Source organism: Talpa europaea (genome assembly GCF_964194135.1).
Source record: "Talpa europaea genome assembly, chromosome: 1".
Lineage (NCBI taxonomy): Eukaryota > Metazoa > Chordata > Mammalia > Eulipotyphla > Talpidae > Talpa > Talpa europaea.
Window position 1 is genome coordinate 107562110 of NC_140073.1, and position 18890 is coordinate 107580999.

The 18890-nt window shown below is 40.8% G+C and overlaps 1 protein-coding gene across 2 annotated transcripts in view; it reads left to right on the forward strand.

Annotated features, from left to right (window-relative positions):
- Positions 1–1305: 1305 nt before the first annotated feature.
- NOSTRIN (nitric oxide synthase trafficking) overlaps positions 1306–18890 on the forward strand; it is a gene marked incomplete at both ends in the record, with an annotated part of 56251 nt that continues 38666 nt past the window's right edge. For both annotated transcript variants that reach the window (XM_084231718.1, XM_084231719.1), the window contains 2 exons: positions 1306–1332; positions 10755–10840. In XM_084231718.1, the coding sequence (XP_084087844.1) occupies positions 1306–1332; positions 10755–10840 (113 nt within the window). The remainder of the gene's footprint in view (positions 1333–10754; positions 10841–18890) is intronic.

Sequence of the window (18890 nt, forward strand, 5' to 3'; positions counted from 1 at the left end):
TGGAGGCTGAGCCACCTGGGCGTCTCTGAAGTGTTCTCCTGGGCTGTGCTGATGGAATTCCTGGGGCCTGCTGGTCAGAGCTGAGCCACCACAGCCCAACCATGGCTGCCACAGGGCAACAGGTTGCTAGCTGGAAGTCTAAGGACTGACAGTTGGGAACATAGCTACAAAGAAAGCAATAAGAAGTTAGTAATGGGAGATTTCTAGTTCTACTTATCTTTTTTTTTTTTTTAAAGAATTTTTTTTTTAAAGATTTATTTATTTATACAAGAACTGGGGTTCAGGCCAGATGCAAGGAAGGGTGAGAGATTCACCAGAGACAGAGCCGGGAACAGAACAGGCAGACTGATGAAATACACTGCTGAGAGGAGCAGCAGGCGAGACAGGAGAGGTCTTCTACGCCCTGTGGTATTCTTGCTGGTTGGCGGGGATCGAGCCCGCGCTACAGAGGCTGTGGACAGCTTCACAGTGCGGCTCTCAACCACCTGCGCCATCAGGGAGGCCCTCCACTTATCGTTTTGAGTGATTTTTCAAAAAAATCAGGTGGACCATATTTAAAAAAATCCTTAATAGCTTAGACACTTACTTTATTCTGCTGGGAGTGAGGGTTGGGCTAAGTGAGGCCCCTGATGTTAACATATGCCTTGTTCCCTGATAGGCTTCTATGGATGTTTCTACTATGTCAGAATTATATAGGTGTCCTTCTAATTGCTTGGTATCTGGTCCTGGAGTAATTAGAGCCAAGGGAACATTAACTTGGTGTGTGTTTGCTGAAAGAGGTGGTTGTGGTCTAGGTTCTGATTTGTCTAGTTTGGATGTCAAATTTATGCTCACAGACAAGTTGGGAATTAGCTAATCCTGAAAGGGGCCATCCCTATTACCCAGAAGGCCCCTACAAGTCAGAGCAGCATGAAACAGTGAAAATAAATGTGATTAACACAACAAATTAGGACAGTAGGCGTTCCTCCCCTTCAGCCCTGAGCTCCAGAACTATCAAGGACATTTCATGGCCTCTGGGCTTTCTCTCAAGGCCACACAGTTCAGGACTCAGTACTCTGACCTCTAAGTATTTACAGAAGTTTTCTCCCAGTTCTTTTGGCCAGGAGTGGTTCTTTGCTTTTTCAGGAAAGGAACTGGATAAAAGTTCGGGGCTGGGACTTCCTCTAGAGGGTGTTTGACAAGGGCTGACGTCCTCTAGTCCCTTTGAATCCCGGAAGTTCAAGACACACCCAACTTTGAGTGCAGCGTCCCCAGGGCTAAATGCTGCAGTGTAAGTAAAAGGACAGAAGCAAGAAGCATTTCAGCATGAGGGACCCACTGACAAATTGCTCTGTGAGTACTTGGGTGTGGTGTGTGCGTGCCTGTGTTCGAGTGACTGAGGGATCGATTTATATATTAATGGATTTTAACTTAAGAAATGAGACGCTCAGCAGCCAAACATGTTTAGATGTTGGCTGTGGTTTAAAAGTATTGTGGTTTTTCTTTGATTCAATTTGAAATAGCCCTTTCTAACAAATGACAAGGCAGGTAATTGTCCTCTAGTATTCTCACTTTCTTGGAAATCCTTTGAGTGGGTACAGCATTGTAATTGCACATACACAGTGGCTTTGGAAATCCTTAAGACACACATCAGTGGTGCTAACATCCTGGGTAGCGTAATACAGAAACACCCAGAATGTTTGCAGGCGGCTGTGGACTCTGAGGATGACGTTAGGGTGGAAGGTGTTTGCATATTTTTTAATATCATTTAGAGCCAAGAATTGCAAGTAAGGAAGGAGGAAGGACAGACTCCCCGCTCCAACCAGTCTGTGGTAGTTCTCAGACAGATTTGCCAATGTGTTTGTGTCAGTCCTGGGAACCTCACCAAATACAGAAGATTGGTCAAAAGTCCAAGGACATTATGAGGTTAGCATAAGTATAAGACATGTAATTTGGAAAATGAGCGATTAAAATAAGGAGTGGGGGAGGGAAGCTTACCTTGGAAAGAAAGTAATCAAGGATTGTCAGTATGTTAACCCAATAAACGATGCTAAAATAGGTGACATCAGAAGCAAAAGATTGCATTCATCCTTTTATTAAAAACAAACAGAAAAACTGTAGAGATGTAGATAAGTGGAGGCTGCAATAAAGTTATAAAAGAGAAAGATCAACAGAGAATTAATTGTGTTCAATGAATGTGGAACACATGGTTTTCAAGCTAACGCAACTCTGCTGTTTCACAAAACGGGTTCATGAATCAGATCCACTAAGCGAGATGAAGTCGCCGGGCTAGTAATAACCAATAAATGACAATGTAGTAGCAGTCGTTGCTTACTTTTACTTTTCTAAATATAAAAGCAGTGTATCTAATGTGAAAACAAATTTCAACAGCCCGGTTCTATACAGATTTAAGAGAAACTTCATTGCTTTAATCTCTTCTCCATTGGTAAGCACAAATCCCTTTTTTGAAGTCTTTCATTGTTTACTTATTTGTTGTTTGTTCCCCCTTGTGTTGGGGGAGGAAGGATGTCCTCAACAAACTTTATGGACCCCCACCCCCACCCCAGACTAAAGAGATCTAAGACAAGGACTATAAATCCCAAAATGTCATCACCACCAAAGGCAGGATTGCTGGGAACTGAGGGTGGAGTTAAGCAGCCAGGTTTGGTGCATAACCAGACTGAGCTTTGGAGGTCCTTGCTTTTTTTGCATGCTTTCAGCGTGCTATTGGGGTTCCAGCTCAGTGGAACAGATAGGATGCATTTACTAATTTATCTTTCTCTCTTTTTTTCCTGAGTTATTTATTTCTTTATGTTCCATTTTTTAAAAATAAATATACCCTTTATTAACCAAAAAGAGAGAGAGAGACTCCAGTTAAGAGGTAAAATTTTGTGTGTGTGCCTGCAGTTGAGTCTCATTATAAGTCCCTTTTAAGCGCACAGGTGAGGACCCACAGTCAGGCGACACATTTCACATCAGAGTTACCCTATAACACTTGCATTTGCTCCCTTACTAAAACGTTTACTACCTTCTCACTACTGATGCTTTGATGATTTTTTTGTTTGTTTTTAAAGATGTATTTATTTATGTATACAAGAGCTGGAGTACAGGCCAAAAGTGTGGGGGGTAAGAGGATTCACCAGAGACAGAGTGGGGAGCAGAACAGACAGACTGACTGAAATACACTGCTGAGGGGAGCAGTGGGCAAGATAGGAGTGGTCTGTTGTGCCATGTGGGTTAGCTCCCTGGCCAGGGATTGAACTCATGTTGCAATAGCTGGTGCTAGCTTGATAGTGCTGTGTCTTTAACCCCTGCACCACTAGGGAGGCCCCTGGTGTTGATGTTTTGGTATAAGATGATGGGGTGAGACAGGAATGGAATAACAGATACTTGGTACTAACAGTCACCAAAGAAGAAAGTCTTCAAGGGAAGAGTAAGACAGAAGAGAGTGAAACTGAGGCCAGGTTAAGTTAAAACAGAAACAACAAAAAAAAATTGACAGGCTAACATCCTTTTCCAAGGCTGTCTTTGTTTGAACCCAGATCTGGGATAAATGTTTCCTTCTAGGCAAACACCCCTTTACCACATCTCTATGTAATGTTCCCTCTCTGACAATCTGAAGAGTTCTTGTCCTTAAGCCAAACTAAAGCGTCAAGGACTCCTCTCCTTGTCCACAATCTTCAAGGTCATCTTTATGGACCCAGTGCCACCAAAGTAGATTAGGAGGCGGATGTCCCTTCAGTCAGTTTCTAAATCCTTTAAAGTCACATCTTTATTTATTTGCAATTGTTTCATCTAGGTCAAGTGTTCAAGTTGATTTCCTGGCTCAGTCCTAGCTTGTGCTTAGGGAACAATGCTGTGTTAAGATGAGGCTGCAGTATTGGAACAGAACAAACAAAGGAATGGACTACAAAGCAATGAAACACTTAGGTTGTTTCATGAAAAGAAGCAAAAAGAATCCACAGTGTTAATTACCTGCAAAAGGTCCCATTGCATGTTCACTCGGGTTGCACAGAAGCCAAATTAATTTACAAAGCCCTCAGCCACCTGGTCTACCCCAGTGGCCCATGTACAGAAGCCAGTGTTGTATGAGCTTCAATGAAAAGCACATGACCTCTTCATTTGTACTAGTTTCTAACAGAAATTTAGAATATCCCTTAATTCTGAATGTAAGCAACAAACCCCAGTTCTAATGCAATGTCTATGACTTTGTAAACAATAAAAATCACAAATTTTTTTTATAACATGGTAATTTATAGAAAAACAAATATTGTTTATACTCAGTGTAACTTTAAAGTTTGGGTTCATACTTAATACTTGCTGTTTAATATGTTAAAAATCTCATATAGTTTAATGATTTTTTAAAATATTTTTATAAATCTATAGCAATATTTTTTTATAATTCTGCCATTTTAGTTTATATATTTGCAAATATTCTGAGTAAAATGGGTTTCATCAGACTGCCAAAATGGTCCATTATAAAAAAAATTTAATCTCTTCTTTTAGGTCATGTTCCAATGGCCAGGTAGACTGGTAGTTAGGTCATTTAGACCCCAAAAGTTGGATCAGTGTCTCTGTCAATTATTAGTTACCGCGGTAGCACAAAGAGTGCCCAAGTGGTGTGTGTGACTTTAAAGTAATCTTGAGACTGTCAGAACTTATTTAAAGGAGATAATTTTTTTTTTTTTTAAGTTCTGTTTTTGAAAAAGAAAAGAATTGGCTCTGGGCCTTGATGCTTTAATGCCTAGAAGCTTCATTTTTAAACTTAAAATTATGCCAAGGAAAATAATTTTCACATCCATATACAAGGAAATAAACAGGATCAAATTATCTCCATAATCCAATCATTAAAAAGTAGTACTTTCTCATAAAACAACACTTTAGAGATCAAAAGCAAACAATAAGCTATAATCAAATTTTTGCTTTTACTCACTCTCACAGTTTCCAGATAGGGACCTGCCAAGACTGACCTTCTGGGGTCCACACTGTCAGCTTCTCCCCTTAACATCATCAAGTGTTGAAACACTAGCAGGCTGTGGGGACATTTCTCCAGTCGGCTTAGATGCCAACCTGGGTTTCAGATTCATTTCTTTCTTGTTTTCTCTCTCATAATCCAGGACAGCCCACTGTAGGTACTTCAATTATTAAACACGTGCCTGATAAGCACAGGTAATCCTATAGAGGGGCAGTGCTTTGAAATATTATCCCATCCCCCGTAAATCAGAATTTACAGGAAATGAGTAGCACAGTGCCTGGCACACGAGAGGCATGCAACAAATGCTTACTTAATTAAATATGAAAGGAATGCTATGGCTTATTTAATTCTCTGAATATTATCATTATCAATAATCTAGAATGAAAATAGATTTTTGTAGAATAACTGAAAAACTTAATCATTCAAACTGTGAAAAGTCAGAGAAAGTAGCTAACCCAAGGTTGATAAAGTGCAGGTCACATTGTTTATAGGTCATCTGTCTAATCATTTCATGGTTCAAATTGCCTAAATTGCTAAGCTTGTGTGTAATGACAATATTTATACAACAGATTGTTTACAAGCACCAGCAGAAACATTTCCCTATTGGCAGAATGAAAAATAACTGTATACTAGTTGTCTATGTGAAGGGATTTTTAGGAATTCAGAAAAATACCACCAGCCTGAAATCACTTTATTGGGGGCAGGGGGAACATCATGTTTTCCCCTAGTAATTAATGACCCCAAGGAGCAGCAGCATGCTAATATAAATTCATGTGGATACATAAGATTCTTTCCTTGTGGGATAAAGAGATTATTTCCTAGAATGGATTTTTGGTAGAGGGTGGGGATTTGAAAGGTCAACAGATAGGGAGAGAACACTAAAAACCATCTTCCACATCACTGTGACCAGAGCAAACCCTTCTGGTGCTGACATGAGGAAGCCAGCTGCACTGCTCCTAGCAAATAAAGATAGATGCCAGTCTAAGTTAACTTAGTGTGATCATTACTTATCAGCCATTTATAAGTAGATTTCTTTCTGATGGGTTCCATAGTTGATTTAGTCACATTTCTGACTCTAACTAATGAGGTTATCTTCAGCTCATTGGGTCTCAACAGCTCATTGGGCCTCAACTGAAACCCCTTCAGAGGCTTCTCCTGAGGATGAGAGCAGGATAGGAAAGGGAGGTAGGAGAGGAGAGGAGGGTCAAAGCCAGGGTCAAGAAATTTTTGTCCCCTGAAGCAGATATGTCTCATGAATGATTTCCTGATCACACACACACACACACACTCACACACACACACACACAAACGCACACATACCTGCTGGATGAGATGAGATGGTCTTTGAGATCTGCTTTGATGTTTATTTATGCAAGGATATCTTTCGTCTTCAAGTTTTTGTAGAAGGCACAGGATGAAAGATAGAGAATCATTGATTCTAAAGAAGTTAGCTGAGGGCCTCCCTGGTGGCGCAGTGGTTGGTGCTGGGCTGCGAAGCTGCCCGCAGCCTCTGCAGCACCGGTTCAATCCCCGGCCACTGGCGAGGGTCCCACTTGGTGCACAGACCTCTCCTGTCGCCCACTGCTCCCCTCAGCAGTGTACTTCGGTCCTTCTGCCTGATCTGCTCCCTGCTCTGGCTCTGGTGAATTCTCTCACCCTCCCGAGCTTCCGACTGTGCCCAGTACTTGTATAAATAAATAAATCTTAAAAAAAAAAAGCAGTTAGCTGAAAAAATGAAAGTATTCTTAACAAGTCTTTTTTTATTGATGTCATCTTTATCTCAGCATGTATCAAGGAGTGTCCAGTATATTGCACACTGGACCAAAGATAAAGATTCTGTCCAGTGCAGGAATAAGAGTAGAGCATCCTGCTCTTAATTGATCGCTAAGTTAACAATGTAAGTTACTGAAGTGCTTCTTGACTGGTGTGTGCCTGGACCATACTGGGATTTGGGGAATGAATTACAGGTGAACCTGAGACACAAATCTTCAGCCCTTGCTAGGCAGGGCTCACAGGTCAGTTCCCTCTTCTTGGAACAACTTTGTCCAGTTACCATGTTGTCTGAGTACATACATCATTTTCTCTGTGCCTTGATGTGAAAAAAGCAAGTGTTATCAAATGACAGAAAATCATCTTCCAGAACATAAACCAACCGCCCAGGGTCAACTGAAGCCATAAGATGTACTTTGAGCAGCTTCTTGTTTTCAAGTTGAATTTGAATGCTCTTGGGAAATACTGGCTCTCTCCACTTTGCCAGTGCGCCCCCCTCCTTCCTAACAGTAATTGAGTTTTGCCTCACTGGTTTATAGATTTCCAGGGCAATCTCCCTTCTAGAACTCCTGCCCTAGAGACAGTATTTTAAAAATGTGTCTTGGAGAGTTTAGGAAATGCTGCAACCCCTGCAGCCTAGTTCTTCTCATGTCCATTTGGTTAGAGGCAAGTGTTCCCCGTCAAGCCCACATTCTCACACATAATGTCTGTGATCTCCTACTTCCTCCCCAGGACTGTGGGATGCAGGCTGTCGTCAGGTGACAGTGGGCTGGTGGGGTCAATCCCGGGACAGGCCTCAGAGCCCCTCACTCTTAAATCTCCAAATCCTACCAATCCTTCTCTCTGCTTTGTCTTCTCCCAGCTGCAGCCCTAGTCCCAGATTTTACACCTTTTGAGCAGAAAAACTTACTCATAAGCAGGCATTCAAACCTTTCTCTCTTGCCCAGGGCCTGTGATGTTTGTTGGATCTTTGCTTCTGCTTTATTGTGAGCTGTAGAGAGAAGCAGATAGGACGTGACCTATAAAACACTCAGCTTAGCACTGAGATATTTCTAAGTAAATCAAATGAGACTGCCGTAGGACCTATACCAAAATCATAAAATTTTATTGAACATAAAATAAGACTTGAGAAAATGAAAAGGCTTGCTATGTCTTTGGATGGGAAGTCTAAATAACATAAAAAAAAATCAATATTCCCAAATATGTATAAATACATATAAACACAGATATATATGTAATGCATTTCCAACTAGTATCCCAAAGGGATTAAAAAATTATATTTAGAGGGCATCCCCTGGTGGTGCAGCGGTTGAGCACTGGGCTGCAAAGCTGCCCGCAGCCTCTGCAGAGCCGGTTCGATCCCCTGCCACCGGCAAGGGTCCCACACGGAGCACAGACCTCTCCTGCCGCTCCCGCTACTCCCCTCAGCAGTGTACTTCGGTCCTTCTGCCTGCTCTGCTCCCCGCTCTGGCTCTGGTGAATTCTCTCACCCTCCCGTGCTTCTGACTGTACCCAGTGCTTGTATAAATAAATAAATAAATCTTTAAAAAAAATTATATTTAGATCAATGTTCACATGGAAGATTAAATGCTCAAGAATAACCAAAGGAATTACAAAGATGAAAAAATAGTTGTTTAGAGAGCAGAAGCAAAGCATTACTATTTCTGTGACTTAATAATGTATATCATTTTTATTTTCTGTATTATTATTTTGTGAAACATAAAATGTCTTATAAATTAAAGTAAAAAGTTAAGACTATGTATGAGTTAGAACGATGTTCAACTATATATATTCAAAAGGAAGACATGGCTTTAGAAAACCTATCATTGTATTTCACTGACATAGAAAATAAGTTCAAAAGTATAGCTGAGGGCCTAGGTGGTGCCTTCTCAGAGCTTATGTTTCTCTCTCTCTGCTCTACTATCTTAGCACATGGCACACATCCGAAGACCATCTTAGAGATCATCCATCATTTCTGAGTCCAGGGGTCAGAAAAGAGGAAGAAGAATCTTCACTGATACCCCACATAGAGCCTCCCCCACCTGCTTGGGAAGCATCTAGGTCTATTCTACCCCCAAGGGTAGAGAGGCTAAGAAATGACTTATTCTAGGTGCCAGTATCCTGCTAAACATGTATCTGTTTTTCTTCTTACTGTACTTAGTTGTGTCTGTGGGCTGCTCTTTAGCATATGGTAAGAAAATAAAAGGCTTAGAGGGGAAGTTAGTGAAAATAATCAGGTGATAGAGGAGTAAACAAAAAGTGAAACAATTTTAAAATGCTCACTATTGTACCTGTAAGCAGTAGAAGGAGATCTTATAATGTTGCCAATTCATATATGTCAAATTGTTTTTATGGAAATCAAAATGAGAAAGCTGGGTTGCCAAATAGTGACTTTGCTCCCACAATACTGGCAGGGGAGTCAGTTGTTTCTTCATGACAGAGGCTACACTACAAGTATGTTTTGCTTTCTCTGCAGAGAATTTTAAATGATATGCATTGTTTGCTCCAGTCTTTTTAAACGTCATATTTCAGGTGTAAATCCTTATTTCAACTTCTTTGGTAAAACGGGCCACATTCCCGTGGTTTAAAGAGATGTGACAATTGTCTTTCCTGTTCACGGTCTCCACCTCATCCTCCCTCAGTCATATGCCTCCCTGGTACCTGCAGTTTAGAGATTTTGCAAACTGCACTTTAGGAACTAATGATGTCCTTAGGAGGAGATTTGCACCCTGACCACTGTCTTGTGTCCCAGGCAGTTTCGAGAAGTTGTTTGCTACTTGTGTGTGTCTACCAAATCTACTGTCTACCACCACAGGTCCCCATGCTAAATTCAGAGGCAACTTAAACTACACTACAAAGATAAAAGGATTTGACATCTACTTGTGTTTCTACATCTTAGGTATTCCAGTCCATCCCAGAAGATAGGGCCCTGGATGAGGTCATTAATGCAGATTGGATCCCTCCTCTTTTGCCGCCCTTGGGTCTATGTTTGCTATGCTGGAGCCCCTACACAGGTGCTATCAATCCCAGTGAAAAGTTGTCTCGGTCCCCAGGTTTCATGTTTGTGAACTTGCTAAGTCTGAGTTCCTTTTCCCTTCTCCTGTCTCCACACAGCATCCAGCCGTAGGCTGAGATATTTGAGTATTGGCTCCTTTGAGTGACGTCCAATCTACACAGGGTTGAGTTCCCTTGTGTAAAATCTCATTTTGAAAAATAAAATCTGCTCTCACATCTTCCCAAATGGAAATGACGGGCAGTGTGCTTGGGACTGTCCCATAGCCTATATCACCTGCAGGAAAGCTGCAAAATCAACTGACCCTCACGCTATACATTCGGGTACTAAAACTCTATTATCATCAATGTTTACCTTTACATATGTCATTCTCAGAATGACATTGTGGAGTTCTAAAGCACATCGTGACAATTTTTGCTTGGAATTCTGGTGCCTGCAGTAAATTCATATACAAATGAATTTATAAAAATATTTATAAAAATGTAAAGGATTGGCTCTACTAAAATGTTCAACTCACCATTATAACATTCTTATTACTGGAGTTAAATCATATATAGAGGGATGTAGGACAAATTTTGTAACATGCTCACTTAAATTTTCATATCTCAGCCAAGAAACATTTGCCTTAATGCTTCAAGGTTTGTCAGAAGGCCCAGGAATGTTCTTTTAGATTTTGGGAGGAGGGGACACCCAAAATGATTATGCAGAAAATACTTTTGACCTTCTGGGAACAATAGAGGTTGACAGGAATCAAGATTCTGAGTGCACCCCACTCCTGATGTTTGCCTTTGGATTACGGGAGAAACAGGTAGGGTAGGTTTATGTTTGAAAAGTTCTCTAGTTTCCCTTCATATGCAGGTAGAAGAGACTTAATCTTTAAGAACTCATCTAAAAGGTGTGCTCCCGAGCTGCATCATCATTTACAATGACAGTCATCATTGTAGCAGCTTTCTGAATTTATGGGAGTTCTAGCCTTAGAAGTGCTCATAATCCTTCTGTGCATCTTTTCTTTTTCAGTACAATAAAGTATACAAGAACCTAAAGGAGTTTTCTCAAAATGGAGAGAATTTCTGCAAGCAGGTCACATCCATTCTTCAGGAAAGGTACAAAATGCACATTTGCAATAAGCAGTTCTTCCTCTTCACCTGTAGCAAATGCTATGACTGAAGGGGTGATTACAAGCAGTCCTACTTTCCAGGATGCAGTGTTTTATTTCGGTACTTGAGAGATTGCTTTGAAGAGAGATTTTCCTCTATTGCACATTTATCACTTGGGTACCATACAACAGGAAGTAATTCTGCTTGGAAAGGCTCAGTCAAGTCTTTTTCTGATTCCTCAGCCTGCATTTATCACCTCTCTGGGCCCACCATTATACCTGAGATATAGGGCAATTATACTTCTCACATTAATGGCGTTTGTTAGTGTACCTGCCTGTCTCCCCTACAATGGCAGGGACCCTGTTATACACATCTTTGTATGCTGAGCTCTTAGAACCCAACCATTTTGTCTCTTTGATAAAGGTTTGATGAATGATTAAATGGACAAATAAAAAGTTAACGTTTTCAGTATCATCTTCTCTTAATACTAGATGTGATCTTCTGTAAAGCTGTTTGCTGGGCTGAAATGAACATACTTTACTCAGTCGCAAAAGTTGCAAAATCCCTGCTTAAAATTTGAGAACTGAAGGACTGAATAGGGCCATAAAGAATCTTTTAGACTATTTCTCTACATGTAGACAACTCTGTAATAGCAACTCTAAATAGACCTTCAGAAAAGAGTGCTTATTCTTTTTTTTTTTTAATTTATTTATTTATTTATACAAGCACTGGGTACAGTCAGAAGCATGGGAGGGTGAGAGAATTTACCAGAGCCAGAGCGGGGAGCAGAGCAGGCAGAAGGAACGAAGTACACTGCTGAGGGGAGCAGCGGGCAGCAGGAGAGGTCTGCGCGCCATGTGGGACCCTCCTCCAGTGGCCGGGGAGCAGCCTGGGATCGAACTGGCGCTGCAGAGGCTATGAGCAGCTTCGCAACCCAGAGCTCAACCACTGCGCCACCGGGGTAACCCTTTTCAAATTTAAAGCGCAATAGGTGTGCCATAGGAACAAAGAATGTGTCACTTGCATCCTGTAATAGTAGGAGCAAAGGAGAACATTAGCTTTATCCGGACAAATGAATGAAGTCAGGAACTCTCAAATAGGCCTTTATGATGAAAATAACTTGACATGTCAAGTGGAATCAGAAAGTAAAACCATTTAAATGAGACATCACTTCTATCCTAACATCCAGAATGCTTCAATGTATGAGAGAAGGAAAGGGAGGACCAATCTGTGAAGGAATTTCTTCTATAAATAAAATTTTTATCAGCTATAAAGGAAATTATGTAAAATGAGATCAATTCACTATTATACAAATGTATTACATTACCTAGATTACAAAGTGTCTCCTCCTGACAGATCAAAAAGAATCTGTACTTATATTAACCTTGTATATGACCTGGATTATAGTAGTCTGGGCTTTTGTTATTTGGTGTCCCCAGATTCAAAATGATACCCTGTGTGTGAAGACAGGAAGCAGGTGATAAATAATGCTTGTTCAGCAGACTCCACAGAGAACTGAAGACATTTGAGGGAACAGAATCACCTTTCCAAAGCTGCCTTGCTATTTTTCCCTTGTTTGGTTCATTCTGCATCTCCATCCTGTCCCCCTGCGCATCCACTTTATATATAATCAGAAGCTTCATTTTGTACCTGTTATTCTCTTGAAGTTGCTTCTTGGATTACCATCTGCCCCAGCCCTACCCATGCGTGGATCCTCTACCCACACTCGCTTCTGGCGTGGCCAATGTGCTCCAGAGGAGAGGAAGACATCTCCCTTCATAGTTTCAGCTTATTTAGAAGCAGAATTTAGAATTTGAAAAATCTAAAAAATATACTGGCTAGCAAAATTATATGCATATCTATGGGATAAAAACTTCATGGCATAAATACAAAAAGTATATCTAATTCTTACCTAGAACAAAAAAATGTGCTGTGTACTAGGTTGTTAATATGATAGATATTTTTCTGAACAATTTGTAAAGCTAAATAATCTTGTACTATTCAATCATTCCCTTTTAACCAAGGTGCCATTTTCCAGTTGCTGTATATTGCTCAGATAAATGTGCATTTTGGCAACGCCTTCTTCTCACACTTGCGCTTTCCACCCTTAGTTCAACTCTTTGTAGTTAACCTGAAGGGTGTTACATAGCAGTTAAAGAGTCAGTATTCACAAAAGCTGGCGTACAAGCCAGAGATGTGGGGGGGAGGGGGTGAGAAGAGGACCCACCAGAGACACAGTGGGGAGCAGAACAGGCAGATCTACTGAAATACACTGCTGAGGGGAGCAGTGTGCGAGACGAGAGAGGTCTGCTGTGCCATGTGGGTCACCTTCCTGGCCGGGGATAGAACTTATGCTGTAGCGGCTGTGGATAACTTCATAATGACGTGTCTTAACCCCTTGTGCCACCAGAGAGGCCCCCGTCTGTATTTTTTTTTAATAATTAAATTTATTTTCTTACGTCATTGATCATTTTTGGACAATATTTGATTTCGCCCCTCAGGTATAGTCCTGGTGGTTATCCCCCTTCCCATAGCACCCATGATCCCTCACCACTGTCCCCTGTGCTCTTCCCTCCCCTGATTTGGTCCTTCTCACTCCCCTTCCCCTTCTGGATGCCTCAGAACTATGGTCCGCTTGCAAATTTTGACCCTTATAGTCAATATTTTGACAGAAATATTTTGTAATGGACACAAACTCTATTCATCTATGACTATGTGGTTCTGGTTTTTTAGACTATGTTCCTACCTGTCAGGTGTCAAAGACAGAGGCCTTGATACTTTCCAGAGTCAGGTTATTTCTTTCCAGTGGGAGTGAATCTGAAGTCACAGCCTCTTCCTGTTTGATTTGAGTAAACAGAATAACCATATCAAAAAGACAAGAGGCCCCCAAACAGCTGGCGCTACACTTGTTGCCACTCTTCCCCTTCTGTGAATTCAATAATTACTCCCCTGGATGTGCAAACACTAATAAGATTATTCCTATCAGCTATCCAGACAAGAGCACTGCCTTGATTTTCCTCTGATGTGGGTGGCTTAATGTCATAGGAATCACAATACCCTCCCCTTGTATTAGAAAAATATCTTGAAAGTTAGTACTCAAAAAAAAAAAAAAAAACCAAACCCCAAAACCCTATTACTTACAGTTATAAGCAGGTAAAAAGAAATCTCCTGGGACAAATAAAATTGTATTTCCACTGAGGGTTATGACTGAGAAAATCACAAAGGTAAATCCACCAGACATCCTAGTGAAGGAGGTAGCAAACAGGTTGTCTGAATTAAGAGTACGTGCCTCATAGTAAAATACATTCAGTAAATACTTGTAGATTGAGTGAATAAATAAATGAAAGTGTTAGGTTTTATTTGCTTATTATCATGCCCATATTATTAGAACAAGGTCACTACAGTCCTTGCTTTTAACAATTCCACATACCTTGCTTCAGAGTCCACTGGGATATGTGGTTCTACTGGACAGTTCTGTGTTAACACGTGGCTGCAAGAGAAAGCATCACAATCAAGCCAGAGTCCAGAAAATGTTTCATTTTCAAGCTCAGCTGCCTTCACACATTTATTCTAATTGATGGTGATAGAAAAGAGCAGTTCCTATTAAAACACCATTTTGCTCAGATAGTCTGCAATTCATGGTCATGCTTAGCTTCTTTTATCCAATACTCACTTCAGTTTCCTTATTTTAGTAGCAAACTTAGATATAGCCAGAGATACACAGCAGCTCCTAAGATGCCTAGTGCCAAAGTCATGAGGCTTGCTTCAACACTATGCCCAATCAGACTTAAAAAGACAAAGGCACATTCCCAGAAACTATGAGTGTTTGCTTCTCTGCATCCTATCAGTTAATGTTTAAAACAGCTTTGATAGGAATGTCAATTGTTCCTCTGTAAGGAAGCTTAAGATAAGGTTTTCAAATGGCAAGTACCATTGTTCTGGGGCTGGGGTTGGGGTAAAAGAGTTGGAGCAGGTGTGGGAGAGAGAGAGAATGAACCAAAGAAGAAAGAGGTCACTGTTCCTTCCACTATCCATTATAGATGTTCTCAATGAGGAAGTAAGTGATGGAAATGAAATCTTTGATAAATTTGATTTATCTTTAATAAATCCTCACCTTTCCCACTCTACCTATGGCCTGGGTGATCTGTACTTCCACAATATCAGCTCTTTTTATATATTGATAACTACCACATGAATATCATGAGGCAATATAACCTATATTCAACAATCTATTGGATATTTCCACTTAGGTGTCCCATGGAAACACTGAGTCAGCCTATCCAAAATGAAGTTTAAGATTTATGCATTCCTAGGTACTTGGCAGCCTTATTCACAACAACCAAGTCCTGGGACCAACCTAAATGCCCAAGGACACATGGCTGGATAAAGAAATTGCGCAGGGCAAAACACAACAATGATAATTCTTAGACACTGTAAAGAATATACTGATTACTAGAGGGGGGTTTGGAGGAGGGAGGAGACAATATGGCAGGCAAAGTGATTGAGTTGTGGTATTGGGCTTTTTATGAGAGGTGAGTGAAGTATGTGCATATATGAAAGTGTGAAGTTGTACTCCCCTACTTATATAGTTGTGTAAATGACTGGCAAATCAATATGCTTAGAAGAAAAAAAATACAAAGCAGAAAAACATAAATGAAGTTTATTAGTTCTTCCCAAAGTTAGTACACCTGAGTTTTTCACCACAATGACTGGGACCCAATCAAGCCTGAAACCTGGGACACCCCATTATTCCTCCTAGTACAACTTGTAACCAAATCTCTTACTTCTCTCTTATAAGCACTTCTTATATTTTTTTATTTTAAAGATTTATTTATTTATCCATACATACAAGAACCGGGGAACAGGCCAGATTCGTGGAAGGGTGAGAGGATTCACCTGTGATAGAGTGGGGAGCAGAACAGGCAGACTGACGAAATACACTGCTGAGGGGAGCAAAGGGAGCAACAGGAGAGGGCCAGCGGGGATCGAACTGGCGCTGTGCGGCTGCGGACAGCTTCACAGCGCTGTGCTCAACTGCCTGCGCCGCCAGGGGAGACCCAGCACTTCTTATATCTTTAACTTAAAAAAAAAAAAAGATTTATTTATTTTTGCATACAATAACTGGGGTGTAGGCCAGGAGGGTGAGAAGAGTCACCAGAGACAGAGGGGGAGCAGAACAGGCAGACTGACTGAAATACATTGCTGAGGGGGTCAGTTGGTGAGACAGGAGGATCTGTGGCATGTGGATTAGCTCCCTGGCCGGGGATTGAACTTGTGCTGCAGTGACTGCCGATAGCTTCATAATGCTGAGACTTAACCCCTTAAGCCACCAGAGAGGCCCTAGCTTTAACTTTAAAAAAATTTCATGATTTCTGCCACTCTTCTGGCAAAAATTGCTTACTTTGTTCTGTCTAGGGGGGGTGCCATGCAGCTGTACAATGTGTACACAGCACAAAGCACCCATCTGAGGGGCAGTGGAGACAAAAATCCAATTTACTCTCAACCCTTCGTTTTAGGCCCTGGCTCACAGTTGTGTCAGACCATCCCTTTTTTTCTAATTCAAGCAAAGTTGCCTCAACTACAGAGGGTCTAGAACCCTGTCCTTGCCTTTAATGCATCTTCCATTCTGTGACATGATCCTGTTTAAGACCCTTCAGTGACTCCCATGACTGTTAGTATGAAAATCAGCACTTAGAGTATATTCTGAAAGGACTTTTGAGATTTAGACCTTACCTTCATATCCAACTTTCCTCTCCCCTGTCTTACTGAGTCATGTGTAACCTCCTCCCATGAGTGTCTGGGCTATAAAGGCTCTTTCCTCTGCCTGATACACATTTCTTCACCTTCATTGCCAGGTTCCATTAATTCATTCTTCAAGATTCAGTCACCTCACTCTGGTGGGCCTTTTCTGACCTCAGTTCTCAAGTCTAGAAACAGTGTCCTTCAACCATGTACAGAACTAGCACTTCCCTCTGTGATTGTATTCACTGTCCTACACGGCTATTCTCTATACACTTACCTGTCTCCTTCACTGGAGGCTGAGTTCCTTGAGGTCTTTGTATGCCTTGTGACTAGGAAAGAACATGGCACAGAACAGGCATTCCATAGATGGTCACTGAATGAATGAATGCATGCATGTGTTCTGTGTTGTATACCTGTAAGAAGTTCAAGAAAGGGTATTTTTGAAGAGCACTAAATGAGTATACCAGGGAATTGTGCTTACATAGTATGTAGCATTATTTTGAACAAAAGCTAGAAATGAATAGTAAGGTCATGGAAGTGACCAACACGATCTATAGATCATTATGTTAGAAGTGTCTTATACTTGATCTCTTTTACTTTAGTTCTCACAATACAGTGTGGTGCAAACATACTCTCTTTCATTCCTGATTTACAGATGGGGGCTGGGGATATGGAGAAGATAATAGCTTTTGAGTCCCACCTAGTCCAGCCCAGGCTCAGGGCAAGGGCATCTCCAGTGGACAGGCAGTTTGGGACACTCCCGTGGGAGTCCCGGGATGCTCAGCAGTCCTGGTCCAAATTCCTTCACAGTCTTAGGGTCTCAGGGACCTCTATAGGGGTGAAGAGCTAATAGGTAGGACTTGAATACCTCATCATTCCCACACCCACTCTGTTCTGAAATTAACAGACACAGAGGCTCTGAAGTCCCAGAACTGCCATAGCTGTGCCTCAGTTGCTGGGCCAGAAGTGAGCAGAGTCCTAGTGGGGCTCTCAGACTGGACACCCAAGAAGGGTGCTCTCCAGGTCTCAGCCTCTCAGCTCACCTTCTTCTATGTTGTTATCAGGAACCAGAATTCATGACCATGAAGTGGGTGTCGTGAACCAGCCAGAGAACACAGATAACGAGCTTCCATGTAAAAGTATCTTTCCTATCTCTAATAACCAACTTTTAAATATAGCCTGTTTGTATGATGACCTTGTGACTCTCTTTCAAAAAGCAAACTAATAATGCTTGAGTAGAAAATTTCAGCTGACCAAGCTCCAAACCGGAAGCTGTTGCTGCTAGAAAATAAGAAGGCAGAGATGGGGGTGATGTCACAAAGATTTTCAGATTATTAAAATTCCTCAATTCATAATGAAGGGTAGGCTTTGCCACTGTCTTTCTCCAAGTGTGAGAAACCCCTATTTCAATTTTAATTAATTCCTCATAGACACAGAGGTCAGTTTTTACATTTTACCAGTTTTTACAGTTTTTACATTTTACCACTTTTCACCACCTTAATTTACAGAATTCTATAAAATGGATTATATAGATTTACATTCCTACAATTTAATTTGTGCTCTATCCAAATATTGCATCTGATACCACATGTTTTCCATCTTCCCTTTCTTTCAAAAATGTAATTTATTTTTGAATCTGTGACAAATGTTGGTCTTTGACTTACTGGTTGATCTTGATAGTGTTACTAATGAAGATTTATTGACTTGTCTCTACATGCTGAATATAAATGGATTGTAAGTCAATGCAAGCTATTTCCCTGGTACAGTATCTTTAAGTATCAGTGTAATATTCTGAGATTGACATATTCATTGACTATGTGCCAAGACAATTGCTTAGAGAAGGAACCCCAACTCCTATTAGACATTGCAGCTATAAGCTAGAACATTAAGCACAATGTCCTCACAAATATTTACTAATCATTTTGATGGGGAATGGAAATACCATGATTCAACTTGAGATTTGTTCTGCCTCTGTTGACTTCATTTATATGTGAGGCCTTTTAGACAGAAACCATGATACAGCAGCTCTCTTCAACGTACTGAGAAGAAGCCACTGTAAATGGGGCTCCATGGATTGCCACCTCTGCCTTGGAAAATGTTCAGCAAGAATTCTGAAAGGATATATGTATATATAAATCAGAACTCAGATGAAGAAAGACAAAAGATATATGATTTTACTCATCTGTGGTAAATAAAGAAACAAATGAACTAAATAAAGCAAAAATAAGTTTTACACTCTATGACAAAATTAGTGGTTATCAGAAGAGAAGGGAGAGGTACATTGAATAAAAGAGGTTAATTTGAACAATGAGGG